General features: G+C 43.6%; 1 protein-coding gene across 1 annotated transcript; it reads right to left on the bottom strand.

Annotated features, from left to right (window-relative positions):
- Positions 1 to 434: 434 nt before the first annotated feature.
- On the bottom strand, positions 435 to 13,761 carry LOC307227473 (uncharacterized protein; the record flags this gene model as incomplete). Its single annotated transcript, XM_079996811.1, has 21 exons — positions 435 to 714; positions 1,094 to 1,210; positions 1,937 to 2,042; positions 2,118 to 2,219; positions 4,089 to 4,184; positions 4,427 to 4,522; positions 4,697 to 4,792; positions 4,917 to 5,009; positions 5,449 to 5,577; positions 5,825 to 5,950; positions 6,100 to 6,222; positions 6,769 to 6,891; positions 7,853 to 7,975; positions 8,060 to 8,182; positions 8,287 to 8,409; positions 11,011 to 11,136; positions 11,927 to 12,067; positions 12,508 to 12,633; positions 12,756 to 12,929; positions 13,018 to 13,084; positions 13,633 to 13,761. The coding sequence occupies 21 exons, from the start codon at positions 13,759 to 13,761 to the stop codon at positions 636 to 638; spliced, it is 2,418 nt and encodes an 805-aa protein (XP_079852937.1). The 3' UTR covers positions 435 to 635.
- Positions 13,762 to 15,657: the final 1,896 nt, after the last annotated feature.

Genomic DNA, 15,657 nt, shown 5'->3' with positions numbered 1-15,657 from the left:
GTAGCAGGGGGTGATAACTGCGCCCTCTCTCCCCAAGGGTCCGGGAAGCTGCGAGGTTATATCTGTGTTAGTAACATGGACTGTTATTGACCGATAAGGCTCAAATTTGTCCGGTAAAATTAATTATTTCTGGGCACCAGACCGAGTTTTCCTGTACTTGTGTAAAAGTGCAATTGCACTCAGAAACTGTAGACGGCAAATACCAAAAGTTACACACTATAATGCTGCTTTTAAAATAATTGAAATACTATGAATAATTATAGGACATTTTCAATTGCAAGCTATTATTTGCTGAATACATACAATCATTACATTTTATTATCTTTATGTATTTATAAAATCACTACACTGCAAGTGTATGACGCCCTGTCTAATTGGTAGTGCAGGTTCATGGTGTTTAGAAACAACTCAATACATAGTTTAAAAAAGTTGGATTTAATTGTCAGCTGCCATGTTGAAACCTTGCTATCAATAGATTAATTAAACAATATTACATCTGAGAGATTATTCCATTTAAACATGAAATACGTGTGGTAATAAACATCCCAGGTCTTTTGTGATGAGCCACAAGTGATTGATAACTCGGGCCTTGTTAGAAGGTGTCCTCTACCATTGTGGTCTCTTCATAACTTAATTCACCTCCCCTTCTTCTCTGGACACTGGATTTTGTAGCCTACCCGGTAGGCCTGTACGTACACACGCGCCTGGTTTATCCTGTAAACAGAAGGATACACAGCAGTAAAATCATTTTGTCTTTAATAATTGTACCACATTTTGGTGAAGTAGAACTTGTTAATTTTTATGGCTTTTTTTTAACGAGTGAAACGAATAAAATTGACTATCAGTTAAAATACGTAGTGTAAGTCAATATAGTCCCATGACTGACACCTTTGTTGTGGCTATTTAAATAATGCTGTGGTAATCAAATCTCTTCAGTATTCCATGGAAAATAATTATTGAATGAAACACATGCTGGGGAAATTACAGTAGGAGGAACAGGAGGAGTAAAAGGATAAAAGATAAAACAACTTTACATAATAAAAATGCAATTCGCTGAGACTCTGGAATCTATCATCCAAAAAAGCACATTCACCTGTATTTAGTGCAAAATTGGACTCCCAGCGGCCCACAGCGATCAACATAACTCTCCTTGAAGCCTTTCCTCACCGCCCGTGCCATGCTGACCACCATAGTGACCACAGGACACGTCCTGAGTGTACATGCACACACAGAGAAACACACACGCACATGCAAATGCACACACACGCACACACACACGCACACACACACACGCACACCAGCATTTATATTTAAGTCCATCACTGATGGGACCGACAGTAGTATTAGGGTAAGTACACTGTAAAAAAGGACACTGTAAGTTGTACATATAAATGGGAGTTCTTAGAAATGTTTTATTTTAATATAATAGTTTAATAATGTGAATTTAAATTGACCTGTTTCACATGAACAACTCCATTCTTGTGGTTGTAAACAATGCATGATGTGGGATTTATATTTTTTTATCTATAGGTTTATAGAGTTTGTTGGGGTTGGTGATTAAAAAAAAAAGATTTGGAATGAAACAGTTCCACATTCAGACCACCCTATAAAATAACCTTGGTGTTTAAAAAAAAAAAAAAGGATAAAAGAAAGCTGCATAGCAAAATCTGTGAGCAGGTATGTGTCGGTCCAAGAATATGCACTGGTAAATATGCAGAGGTGCCGTGGTTTTTTATATCTTACTTAAAATATCCAATTGGACAGAAGTTTTAGGAATGTGATATCGTAAGATGGTGAAAGTAAGTATTTCAAGGCAGAAAGTTAACTTCCTGCTTTTTTCTGTAAAAGTGTCATTATTTTTTTACAGGTAGATGAAGGAGTGAACCACAAAATAGCAGAAGGATGGTCTATAGAAGAGCAGATTATTCCTACTTACAGTCTTTCGCAGCGTATCCCGGCCGTACCCTCAGGGCAGGTGCACGTGTTGTGGGGGCTACACGTGGCACCATGTTGGCATGGAGGCACGCAGGGCGTCGTCACAGCTGCAGACACATTGTTGTCTTAATACGTAGCTGTCTTGCTAACACGTAGAGATGTATAAAAACACACACACTCACCGGTCTCACACAGACTTCCAGTGAACCCGCTGGCACAGCGACATCTGTTGAGGCCGACACACACTCCAGCGTTCTTGCAGCCTCTCTGACACAGCACTGGCTCTAAGGACCCAGGAGAACGTGATGGGAGTCCCAGATAAGTCAGTCTTACCCGTTATTACCTATTTATATTTATGTTTTTTTATTGTCATGAATCCTCTCTGATCTCCCAGTATTTACAGTATATTTGTTTTCATGTTTTTTTTTCCATCTGGTTTTCATTTCATCCTCACACCACGTCACTAACCTCCATGTCATTTCAGATCCACCCACTCCCCTTTGCTCTGCTGCCATTCCCTTCCCTTCACCTGGTTTCCTCCGCCTGCAGCTTATTGCCTCGACAGTCCCTCTGCATAAATATCAGTCCACTTCCCTTTGTTCTCGGCCAGATTGTCTCTTGCATTACACCAAGCTCTCCCGAACTACTACCTGGTTCCTGTAGCTTCCGTCCGAACCTCTGCCCCCGGTTCCTTTGACCCTGATTCTCTGCCTGTTCCCTGCAACCATGGGGCAACCATGTTCACCAAGCTGGATCTCCAGAACGCTTATCATCTGGTCCACATCAATGAGGGAGACGAATGGAAAACGATTTTCAACACTCTCAGGGGACCTTACGAGGAACTAGTCATGCCCTTTGGTCTCACCAACGCTCCTGCAGCCTTCCAGGCCATGCTCAATGATGGTCTTGGAAATTTTATTAAAGTAATTGTTTTTGTCTACCTTGTATTTGCCTACCTATCTATTTGTTTTTGTCTGCCTTCCTTTTCGTCTCCTGATCTGAGCAGGAGCACGTCCGCCATGTCAAGTGTGTTCTACAGAGGCTTCTGGAGAACAAGTTGCAAATTCCATGTGCCCAAGGTCTCCTTCTTGGGCCTTGTGGCTGCTGAAGGGAACGTGCAGATGGACTCAGCCAAAGTTCAGGCGGTCGTCGACATGCCAGTATCGGCCACCATGAAGAAGTTGCTGCAGTGCTTGAGGTTTGCTAACTTCTACAGAAGGCTCATCCGGAACTACAGCCTGGTGGCGGCATGACTCCCTGCATTGACCTCCCCAAGTTCTCCTCTCCTCTGGTCACCTGCGGCGGACAAGGCCTTCGGTGAGTTAGAGACGGTTCACCTCCTCACCCATTGTCAACCTGCCTGACCCCTTCTGTCAGTTTGCGGTGGAGGAGGATGGCTCAGATTTGGGCGCTGTTCTCTCCCAGAAAGCAGCTGTCGACCAAAAACTTCACCTCTGTACCTTTTCCTCTCGCAAGTTATCCCCTGCAGAGGGCAATTATGACATTGGGAACCAGGAGCTGTTGGCAGTCAAGATGGTGTTGGAGGAGGGGAGCAACTGTTCATTGTCTGGACTGACCACAAGAACCTTGAATACATCTGGTCCCAACAGACCAGGTGGGCGCTGTTTTTTAAAAGATTTGACTTTTCTCTTCGTTGCGGAATCAAAGACTACCAAACCCTACTACCTTTCTCGTGTCTACCAAGCTGAGGGTCATCCCTCACAACCAGAGGAGATTCTGCTCTGACCCAGTCGTCTAGCCATCACAATTTGTTCCTTGTCAAAGTCGCTCAGATCCTTATGCTTGACCATTTTTCCTGCTTCCACCACATCAGCTTCAAGACCTGACTGTTCACTCGCTGTCTATTATATCCCACCACTTGACAGGTGCCATTGGAATAAGATGATCAATGTTATTTACTTCACCTGTCAGTGGTTTTAATCTATAAGTATTGTAAGTCTGTAAGTATTCATAGAGCCAAACTGTTTTGTTTTTTCAATCGTCCATTACCTGAATGCTGTGGCCATGATGAGTAAAATGAATTAACTGATATCTATTTACAAATATAGCATCTTTTACATCTTTTATTTTTTATACCATGATGAACAGCATACACAAACATTTGCATACATAGTGACAGTGAGTCAGCTCACCAATTTGACAGCGAGCGCCCTGCCACCCTCCGACACAGGAGCATTTGTTCACATCCACACACCTTCCGCCATTTTGACACGTGGGTATGCAGAGGGCTGATGTACAGTAGACACACATACACAATTATCAAGTCAAGCAGGTAAAAAAATGTTATCCCCTGTTTCCGTGCAGCGTACTGTAATTATGAAATGTTGAGAATCAACAACTCTGCAATAAGAACAAACTGAGCTGAAACAGAGCTAAAGTTAGCTGCATGTTTATTTGCCTGTGTACGGTATATACTACGTGCGTGTGCGTGTGTGTGTGTGTGTGTGTGATATATAAGTCTTTAACTCACGTGAGAGGCACTGGGCGCCAGTGTAGTCTGACGGGCACTGGCAGGTGCCGGGGCCCACACAGCGACCTCCATTTGCACAAGGCAACTCACACACCGCTGAGAAAAAGGGAATAGAGTACAAACTCATACTAAGAATAACTGCATCCCCCTCTTTGGCTGAATGTCATTTTTAGATAACGCACATGTCAAATGAAAAATCATGCTATGGAACAATCCAATAAGAATCGTGCTTCCATTGCACCATATCTGGTTTGTATTTTGTCAGTGTACCTGTGTGGCAGCCGACTCCTGTCCAGCCGGAAGGACAGAGACAAATGTTCCAGCGCATGCAGGTCCCTCCGTGGGCGCAGGGCGGTGTGCACATGGCTTAAACATAAAAATAACATGGATTATTTTACTGAGACTTTGCTTCATGCTACTGACGTGTAATTAATGCAAAACCTTGAGTTACTGTAGCGCCTGAAACACCCCCACATGTCACGGTTTGTACCTGAGCAGCCCAGGCCGGGGTAGCCTGCAGGACAGTCACAGGTATTTGGAGCCACACACACACCGTAGTTCTGACACGGGGGGTCACACACCGCTGGAGGAGTTAACAGGGTGGGAGGGCAGGTTGGACAGACAGTGAGGTCCGAACCAAAACTGGCTCTATACAAGGGATAATGTGCAGCCAGCAGGTCATTATCTCATTATCGTGAAATAACCCCAGACAGGGTGATCAGGACCCTGACTCAAATTTCATATTATCGCTCTTATTTCATGGCTATGTAAAATAAATGAATAAATTGTCACAGAATATTGATTTGAATTGATTTTATAACTCGTTTGCCTAGTTTAAGAGCTAGTTGTAGTTTGTTTGTAGCGTCACTAGATGTTGTCACTACATGTAGCTGGTGTAAGCAACAGCATCCAGGTGGAGTGATACAGGAATGTGAAGTGGTTGCCACTACTCACCTATGTTTTTTTCCAACATAAAAAATGTGTCATCGTTACTACAAATAGAAGCTGGATTCCACACTCACGCTGGCACTTGGTGGGGTCGTCGGTGCAAACCTCGTAGCCTTCCCTACAGGAGCAGTTGAACCCACCGGGGTGGTTGACACACAGCTGCTGACAGCCACCATTTGTAAAGTCCCCACACTCATCCACATCTGGAAATAATAAAGTAGAGAGAGAGAGAGAGAGAGAGAGAGAGAGAGAGAGAGAGAGAGAGAGAGAGATAAAACAAATTGCATAATTAGTAGAATGAGGAAAACTAAGGTTAAAGGTTTGCTAAATGATTTGGCTTAATTAGTTTGTGCCCGTCCTATGTAAATGCCAGATTGTATTTTTCTGACAGTCAGTGACAGTGTACTATAGCATTGGTCAGCGTTAGATAGACTGAAAATTTGGTTTTGCCTAAACAGCTCCTCTGGTCGCCGCCCAGCTGCCATCCTGCCTTGCAGCTGCAGTGGAGCTGGCCCTCAGCCCGCACCGTGCACGTGTGCTCACAACCCCCATTCCTCAGCTCGCAGGATGTCACATCTGAACAGAGGGTTCGGAAAAAACAAATTCATTGTCATTCGTTCATTTTGGAAATGCTTGACATCATACGGAAAAAACATGAACACACTCAATTTCATGTACAATTACCAAGTAGAGAGACACATTCACACACGCAAATAAGGACGTACTGACGCAGCTGAGGTTGTCAGTGTGTAGCAGCAGTGGAGCCGGGCAGTGACATGTGTGTCCTCCTGGCGTGTTGCTGCAGCCGTGGGAGCAGCCGCCGTTCTGGAGCTTACACTCATCAATATCTAGAGAGAGAGAGAGAGACATATTTATAATTGATTATTTAAATCTATTTTTAGGATATGTCCACTTTGTTTGCTTACACTTATTTGTCTTCATTTTAGTTAATCTATGCTTTATCTGAATAAATAAATATACTATATATATATATACATAGAGAGAGAGAGAGAGAGAGAGAGAGAGAGAGAGATAAATATCATTTCAGGTAACCTTCCTTCATTTGTATATACAGATGGGTGAAAAATTAAGGTAAAAAACATCCCCGAAACACCAAACAAGGGAATATCTTTTGGTAGAATGGTTGTTCCATCCCTCCACTAGAGTTCCAGACACTTGTAGAATCTATGCCAGGGAGCACTGAAGCTTTTCAACACTGTACTGAGACACATCATGTTGGTGTTTCTCACACACACACACACAGACACACAGACACACAGACACACAGACACACACACACACACACACACACACACACACACACACACACACACACACACACACACACACACACACAGACACACAGACACACAGACACACACACACACACGGACCGACACAGGTGCGGGCGTCGATGTGCAGCTGGAACCCCGTCCTGCAGGAGCACAGGAAGGAGCCGCGGGTGTTGGTGCACGTCTGCTCACACGCCTCCTTCTGCTCCGAGCACTCGTCCACATCTGGGGATTGAGGGGGTTAAAAACAAGAGGAGGTCTGCAGCCAGCGGTCACCAGCACAGGGCTGTTCAAACCAGTTGAGCCCAAGACAGAGGACAGTGCTGATAGCGTCCCAGTCCAGTCAACACTAAACACATGCATTCATGACATTAAATGAATCAGTTTGATAGACAATCAATCAAACAGACGGATACATTTATCAATCAATACATTTCTTAAGTTCTCTCATCTGTCCTTCCCTTCCCTCCCGCCTTTCTTTCCTCCATCCCTCCCTCGCTCTCTCCCTTCCCTCTTCCTTCTGCCTTTCCCTTCCCATCCTCTCTTCTTTATTCTTTCTTTGTTTCTTTCTTACTTTCTTTCCTACTGTCCTTCCTTTGATCCTTCCTCCCGTCCCTCCCTCCTTTCGTTCCTTCATTCTTTCTTTCTCTCTTCTTCCCTCCCTCGCTCTTGTTTTTCGTCCTTATTTCTATCCTTCCTTCCCTTCCCCCCTCTCTACCTTTTCTGTTCTTTCTTATTTCTCTCTTTCCTTCCCTTCCTCCATTCCTCCCTCCCTCCTCTATTTTATCCGTTCTATTTTATTCCCTTCTCCCCTTCCTTCCATATTTCTCCTTTCTTTCTTTCTTTCTTTCCTCCCTTCCCCTCCTCCCTTCCTCCTTCCTTTTTATTTATTTCTTCCTTCTTTCCTTTCTTCTATTTGTCCCTTCCCACAGTCACTTCCTTATTTCTTCTTCCTTTCCCCCTCCCTACTTTCTTTTTATTTATTTATTCCTTCTTCCCTTTCTTGTCTTTCCCTTCCCACCCTCCCTTATTCCTTATTTTTCTTTCCCTGCCTCCTTTATTCCCTTCCTTTCTTCCTTTTCCCTTTCTTTCTTATTTCCTTCCCTAACCCTTCAGGTCTTTGTCTTCCTTCTTTCTTTCCCTCCTTCCTTCCGTTCTTCCCCGGAGAGAGTGATGTGTTTTCTACCTGTACAGTTGTGTCCCTCCGCAGCGAGGTGGTATCCGGCGTCACACCTGCAGCTGTACGTTCCCAACTCATTGGAGCAATTCTGCTCACAATGGCCATTGTCCGCCGCACACTCATCAACGTCTGGAACCAAAGACAATCCCAATATGGACCCTTGTCGACACACATATGAATATTTGTATTGATACGTACACACTGGCCACCCACCAAAACAGGAGTGGCCGTCGCCATTGAAGCCCTGATAGCACTGGCAGAAGTAGGAACCAATTATATTTCCACAACGAGCATTGTGGTCACATCCGTGACCACCTGAGGCACACTCATTCTCATCTGGAGGACGGGAAAAAGAGAGAGAATTGCATTTCATTCGCTGGAAAAAACAAAAACAAAAGCAAAGAAAGAGAGTCAAAGGTGGAGAGCACAAATTCGCATACCTTCACAGTGTGTGCCGTTTCCTCGGTAACCTGCCTGGCAGACACACTTATAACTCCCCAGTGTGTTTTCACACACACCCCGGCCATCGCACACCGCTTCACTCCCTTCACATTCATCAACATCTGGAGCAAATGTGAAGCAAAATTAAGGAAGAAAATAATTGACCATTTCTGAAGACTAACAACGCTCATTATATTGTCACTGTCGCCACTACATTGACCCAATTACAAGGTTTTCAGTGACAGACTGTAATCTATGAAAGAGAACCTCGGATATCAAAATGGTCGTCCAGTAATCTAAAGGTTGCTGCTTCGATCCCAGGCTCCTCCTGCTAGCATGCTGTAGTGTCCTTGAGCAAGACACTTAACCCCTAATTGCTCCTGATGGCTGCGTCCATCGGTGCTTGAAAAACTGTAAGTCGCTTTGGATAAAAGCGTCTGCTAAATGACGTATTGTAAATGTCAAGGCCAATATTAAGACAGCGAGACAATGGATCGGAATAATGAAGTATCAGATCAATGAGGATCACTGACATCATAAAGGAAAACTCCAGTGTTTTGAAATCGAAACCTTATTTTTTAATCGTTGGGAGTCAACCCGAGTGGCATCAGAGTCTTTGAAATTGATCCAGTATTGACAGAGCAGCTTCAGTCGTACATAGTAAAATGGGGCGATTGCCGAAGTGGGCACAGAACATCCACTAAAAGAGCATTTTTGGCACGAATGGACTGTTGTGAGAAGTGTCTGAAAAGAGCTTTCAGCGGCTGCTCGTCGCTCTTCAGCCTGTTGAGCACCACTCTAGCGCCTCGTCTTCTATTCGACTGGGGCTCATAAAAGGTGTTTTCAGACACTTCACATGAGAGCCTGAGGGGAAGCTATTACAAAGCCTTCTCCGTTGAAAGAACTTGGCAAACTTCTATACTCAACGATTGATTGCAGCATATTACAATTTTGAATAGAGTTCGTTGTATTAAAAAACAGAGCAGCCTGGGTCATGCATGAAAAGCTGAGCGTACCTTGACACACAGTGTAGTCTGGACACACAGGACCTAAGACAGCGCAGAGGCCAAAGCGATTGGGAAAGCAGAGGGAAAAGCAGCAGGGCAAGAGGAGTAAAAAAACGATGAGTTGAACAGATGTTATAGAGGCAGCATTTGTAGAGGACGTCATGAAATGTTCAGCTGTGGTAAAAGTAAAGGATGAGGTCAAGCCAAGCATGTTCAACAATTAAACAGGAAAACCAGGAACAGGAGCAAACAAGCAAATCCAATAACGGACAAAAGGTTTGAATCTTTGCTACTGATGCATTTGGTCATTTAGAATAGAGCAAATCACATATAGGGCTGCGTATTGTTGTTCTTTTAAAGGGATACTCAAGTTTTTTGGGAAATTCACTGTGAATTCTTTTTGTCCATTGACCCAGATTCAGATGAGAATTTCAATACCAATTTCATCCTTGTGTGTCCAGAGTCCTGCTTGCTGACTGTGTTCGCTCAGTGCAAGGCTGCAGATAGGATCGACTAGCCTAGCTCCTGTAAAATTGGGGATATACACCTTCAAGCATCCCAAAATCAGATTTGTTTAAGCGATAGACCTTCTAAAAAGAAAACAACCCAAAACCTAGATCTATTTAAGGCGGAACGCCATTGTTAGGCATCCTTGCGCATTTTTAAGTGGGCTATGCTGAAAATCCTGGAGCTTTCTTAGTGGGTGTACGGGTATACCTGCATATCACGTAGACTCCTATCACATAGGACTTGGACTAATTAGAACTTGGCAAGTCATAATTAGGGGGGTCAGACCCCCCCAATCCCTCCATAGTTTGAACCGTGGTCAAGACTCCTTCCATTCTTGGTAGAGTAAACTTTTTTTGTTACTTACTTTTGATATTAACTGCCCATTTGACAGATGAGTACATTGTTCTTTAATGGATTATTTTGACCTTTCGACCATTGGCATTTTATTTACATACACAAACACACAGTAAAATTTTGTACGCACGCTGCTATTTTCATAATCGTCTACGGTTGGTTACATTGAACAGCGTTAGATTCATTACTCATATAAATGGGTTGCATAGCATACAAGAGAGGTTGTGATGCATTATTATTGAACTGAAGAACTGACAGAGTCAGTGCATTGCACTGCTGTATCACAGCAAGAAGGTCATGGGTTCGATTCCCACCTGGGGCACTGTTAGCTACATGCTCCAGCAGGTTGTCTCCCAATTAGGGGCCTTTCTGTATGGAGTTTGCCTGGTCTCCCCATGCTCACATGGGGTTTCCTCCATGTAACATCAGTAAGGACCCCCACCAAAAACATGCACCTCATCATCTGACCAGCAATTGCTATATGTAACCAGGTCCCCGGGCACGTTGTCAAATGCTGCCCACGTCTCCTGGAAGCCTCCCGGTGGAAGGGCAAGCCAGGATGGGTTAAATGCGGAGGCCGCATTTCACCAGCCACCATCCAAAGCGTGTGTGTAAATGCATATGTTGTAGTGGTGTGTGACGATTAAAGACTCTCTTCTCAATAGGTAAAGCTGTCAGAAAATGATACATCCGGTTAACATTGATTAGAAATCGTTAGTGTGCTCATCAATCGGGTGAAATAGGCAGTTGCTTTCACTAGCCAGCCTTTCTCATGTATAATTATATCAGCACAAGCCATCCAACATCAGAATGAAGCAGCAGTGGTAAAGCTTTCCAGTGGATTGGACTTACCCACACAGGCCGGGGCCTCTGCCCTGAAGCCCGGCAGGCACTGACACATAAAGCTTCCAGGAGTGTTGATACAAATGTTCCCCAGCTCCCGACGACACTGCTCCTCAAAGCTGCATTCGTCCAAATCTAGAAGAGACAAAACAAGCGCCACAACACAAGAGAGACATAATGAATATACAGTATATGCTGATGTGGCCACAAGAGAGAGCAAAACCCCTCAGTAGATCCCTAGTAGATTGCCACAAGAATTGCTTTGTAAATCGGTGTGGATAGAAAATCCAGATAAATAGTGGGGTTCTTAAGGTGAAATAGCCATAACAATTGTGAATTTTGCAATAAAATTATCATATTTGGTGAATATGTAGGTTTATATGTTAATAACAATATAGATATGAAGGCGTCATGAATTTGGCCCCTGAGGGCCATGGCAGCCATTTTAAAAATGGACACCAAGTAGGCATCAAATTGGATTGACAATTATAGGGAAACATCAAGACTTCGTTAAACCTGTTTTGCACAATTTCAATCCATTTTGGCACCAAATTGATGCCGTTTGGCTGCTATGGCCCCCAGGGGCCAAATGCATTCCACCATATCTATATCTATTCATAAAATAGAAACCTAGATAGGTGTCAAATCTGATGGTTTTCCCGCAAAAGGTCCAATTGTTATGCTAAACCATCCCACTAAAACTCAATTAAATATTTCTGCATTTAGACAGGAAATTGTCATTATTTCATTTACAGTGGCACCAATATTTGCCGCACTTCAACGAGTGATATAGCCTTCAACGTTCAATGTTTAATCTACTGTGTTACACTACATCCGATCTGTAAATTTGGTGACATCCATGATCCATGCTCATCACTGTGCTGTTGAGGTGCTTTGTTCCATCAGACTGTTGCGAACGACTCACCGATGCAGCCTTGCCCGTTCAGGGCCGTCACGTATCCCAGAGGGCAGGAGCAAGCGAAGGAGCCCAGAGTGTTCTTACACTCAGCGTTACCGTGACACGCCTGCAGGCCTGTCACTGCAGCCAGCGCACACTCATCTATGTCTTTAAAACACATATTTGAAACACAGGCATTAAGCATGTATGCTTGTACAATTAATTCACAAGCATGTTGTAATACACATGTAGAGAAGATGTGGATTTACGTTTATTATTTTTTAGATCTCATCCCTATGAGGTCATATTTATCTTAATTATAATAAATAATTACATGAAGATCAATGAATGCACACAGCAATATTCATAAACGTATTATGATGACTTGAAACACAACAAATTGAAAAAAATGATATTTTTGATTTTCAGATTTACTGTCCACAAACCAACAATCACCCAACTTCAATAAAAGTCCAACATTTCCTCAGACAAAAATTATTTTTTTTCAAACTTGGAACTTTATTTGTATTTATTATATTTTCCTAGTTATTATTTTCATTTTCTTGCAGCAACACGCTGAGAAACACAAAGAGGCCCACTCCCCTTACCCTGACATTCTCCTGCAGCCAGCAAGTAACCACGGTGACAGCTGCACACGTAGGAGCCAGGCGTGTTGGTGCAGTCGGCGTTAAGTCCACAAGGCCGTCCGAGGTCTCCCTCACACTCATCCACATCTGTCAAAAATCAAGGGGCCAATATACTGAAGTGGGTGGAGATTGCGGTATGATTCTTACCATATAAAAATGCACTGAGCTCTATGAAGAGCCCCCACTTCCTCACTTCTGCAAAGTCTCACCCTGACACACTGCTGCACCCTGCAGGGCGAAGCCGTCGGTGCAGCTACAACCGCCCGCATCCTTCACCATGCCGACTGGACAGCCGCAGCCAGCACCGTCCCCGAGCATTACCTGGTTCCCAGGACACGATAAGGCCGAAGTGGGCCCCGGTGTGCTTGTGGTAGTGATGTTGGCTGTCGGAGAGAAGAAATAAAGATGGGGGACAGATTGTGGTGAACTGCACGTAGAGAGGCCGCATGAGGAGAAGAACACTCCACTCACGTGACGTCGGCTGGACCCTCGGAGTTACTGCACTGAGATTTCCAATGGCATTCTCGATAACGTCATTCTGAAATGAAACACATTTACACATGTTATAGTATAGTGTTCATTTTGTTATAAAATCCTTAAACCTTCCAGATTTAATACTTTGTTTAGCTGGCACTTCTTAAGAAACATTAATTGAATGTATTTACCCATAGCCTGTGCTCCTTTCCCAGCAAGATCAGGCATGAACTATTGATATGAACAAATATTTGAAATATCGATATCGATATCTTTGAGTACACTCAAGGAAAAACAAGTGACCAAGAAAATAACCTTTTACCGATTTGCATGGAATTGTGGAACTTGGAGTGTAATCCACCCAACACAGACAATCTTATGGATTTCCACTTAAATAAAGACTTCATGGTTCATAATACTTATCTTCAATACCTAAAGGTAATCTGTCATATGGTCTAATGTGAGACACATATACATTTGAGTCATTGGTGCGAAGACGTGTTAGTCGGAAGCAACGTTTAGAAAAATACAGGAGTCCATTTAAGTAAAGATGATAAGATATGAGAATCCCTGTCATGTTGATGAGGATCTCCTTTCGCCCCCCCACGCTACCTGTGTCTGGTTCACCTGCGGCTCAGTGCGCTTCAGCACCTCATTTTGGGCATCTGCGGGGCCTGTCAGAGGCTCCATCACAGCCGACCCCAGCAGCAGCCATGGCAGCAGCGCCCTGAGGATGGTCATCCCCCTGGTGTCTGCGGAAAAGTTCACAGTGAAGCAATCAATAGGGGAAAAGCAGAAATAGAAACCGACGCGGCAGTGAGTGGAGCCCCTGCTGCTCACACAATAAGCAACCTGCGACAATTTGCCACATGCGAGATAATGGAAGCTGCCTGAGTCCGGTGAAGTTGTTCTGCATTTACAACCTGTTGCCAGTCACATGTTGTTCATGTCTAGACAAGCAGGGAGATTGATGACAGCTCCATGTTATTAGTGAATAGCCACCAACCCCCCTGGGCTGTCTGTGCAGAACAAAAGGAACCCAGGAAAGCATCAATCAAGTCAGAAGTGGGAACCTTGATTATAAAGAAGTGGGTGGGGGTAAATACAGTAAATACATTTTTCAAGTAAGTATATGCAATTTCAGAGACTTTCGGCTTTTACTACAAAACATTTCAAAGCAAATAACTTTCTTTTTTTTTTTATCTCCACTTTGTTTAAAAACAAATCGAGATTTTCATTTATATTAATCAAAAGCAAAGCAAACAAATGAACAAATCAAGGATCTATGCAGCTGCTCATCAATGATTCATTAGGTCAACATCCTGTAAATCACTAAGACTCCAGCTATATTCTTTTAGTGAATTAAAATCAGGGTATTTACTCACCTGCTGAAAACAAGGAACAGTAGACACTTTATGTGTTTATTTATGTATGCTGTGGTATCAGGGCACTGGATATTTTAATACCGTAAGTGCACATTTGAACAAGTACTTCATACTTTTACTTCAGTAAAAATGTCACTGAGGTACTTTCTCCTCGTGTTGTGTCCGGGTATTTGTACTTTTAATCCGGATCTTCGTACTTCCCCCACCAGTGCAAAAGTCCGAATTAGGAACCGTAAAAAATGAAGACGATTAGCCTACAATCATTTTTAACAAATATCCAAAAGTTTTGTGTCTGCCAGAGTTCAGTGGAAATGAAGGAAACCATGCAGACGCTCATAAAATCACCATAGATAGACGCTCCATAATAACAAAGTGCTTCCATAACGTGCTTTGACTCCAAACCATTCCCGTTGTTTTAGCAGTTGTGCAGCTGGATAAGCTCAAAACGTATCACTTACCGGTGTGAACTTTAATACTCCCAGAGAAAAAAAACCCAAAACAACCTAACGCGAGCAGCTGGGGGGGGGGGGGCGAGTTTTCCAGTTAAAAAAGCTCAGATCTCTGAGGGGCAAGATGCCGCTGTCCTGTGCGTGGAGGGCTGTGCTGGTGTGCGGCAGTTGACTCCACGCCCTCTGCAGGAACTCTGCACTTCCCATTCCCGCAGCCCGACGGACCACCGGGGGAGAGGAAAACGCGCACGATCCCTCCGTGCGCTGAACCCTGGAAGCGGGGTCATGAACGAGTCCCTGGCCCCTGTGACTAAAGAGCTTTCACGCAAGACAGGAAACCAACTGAGAGTGTCTTTCGCAGGGCAACGGGACATCTTTAATCGCGTTAAAATAGAAGCAATTTACAACTTCTTTCCACAGAGTGAGGGCAGGAGGCTGTTCACAACTTATCACGTACGCCGACGAAAAAACACTCGTGAATATTAAAGTTGTAATCCGCAAGTTATTACAGTATGGTGAAAGAAAAACAAACGTATTTGATATTTATCCCATACTGTGTTTGTTTAACACTTTATACAGTAAGAAAAAGCCATTCAATGTGTTTGTGTGATGTATGTGTTCCTCAATTCGTTGGTGGCAGGGTCCGCCTCTCCCGGTGAGAATGCACAAGATCTTATGGATTATCATTTTAAAGGACAAGGCATGACAAAGACTCCTTCGAAAAGAAAAAAAACTCCACCGGCACATATGCTGCCATATGCCATATGATTTCTTATGACCATTGCTATCCTAGTGAAGCCAGT

This window comes from Zeus faber (assembly GCF_960531495.2).
Source record: "Zeus faber genome assembly, chromosome: 1".
Lineage (NCBI taxonomy): Eukaryota > Metazoa > Chordata > Actinopteri > Zeiformes > Zeidae > Zeus > Zeus faber.
This window is presented reverse-complemented; position numbering and strand designations above follow the sequence as displayed.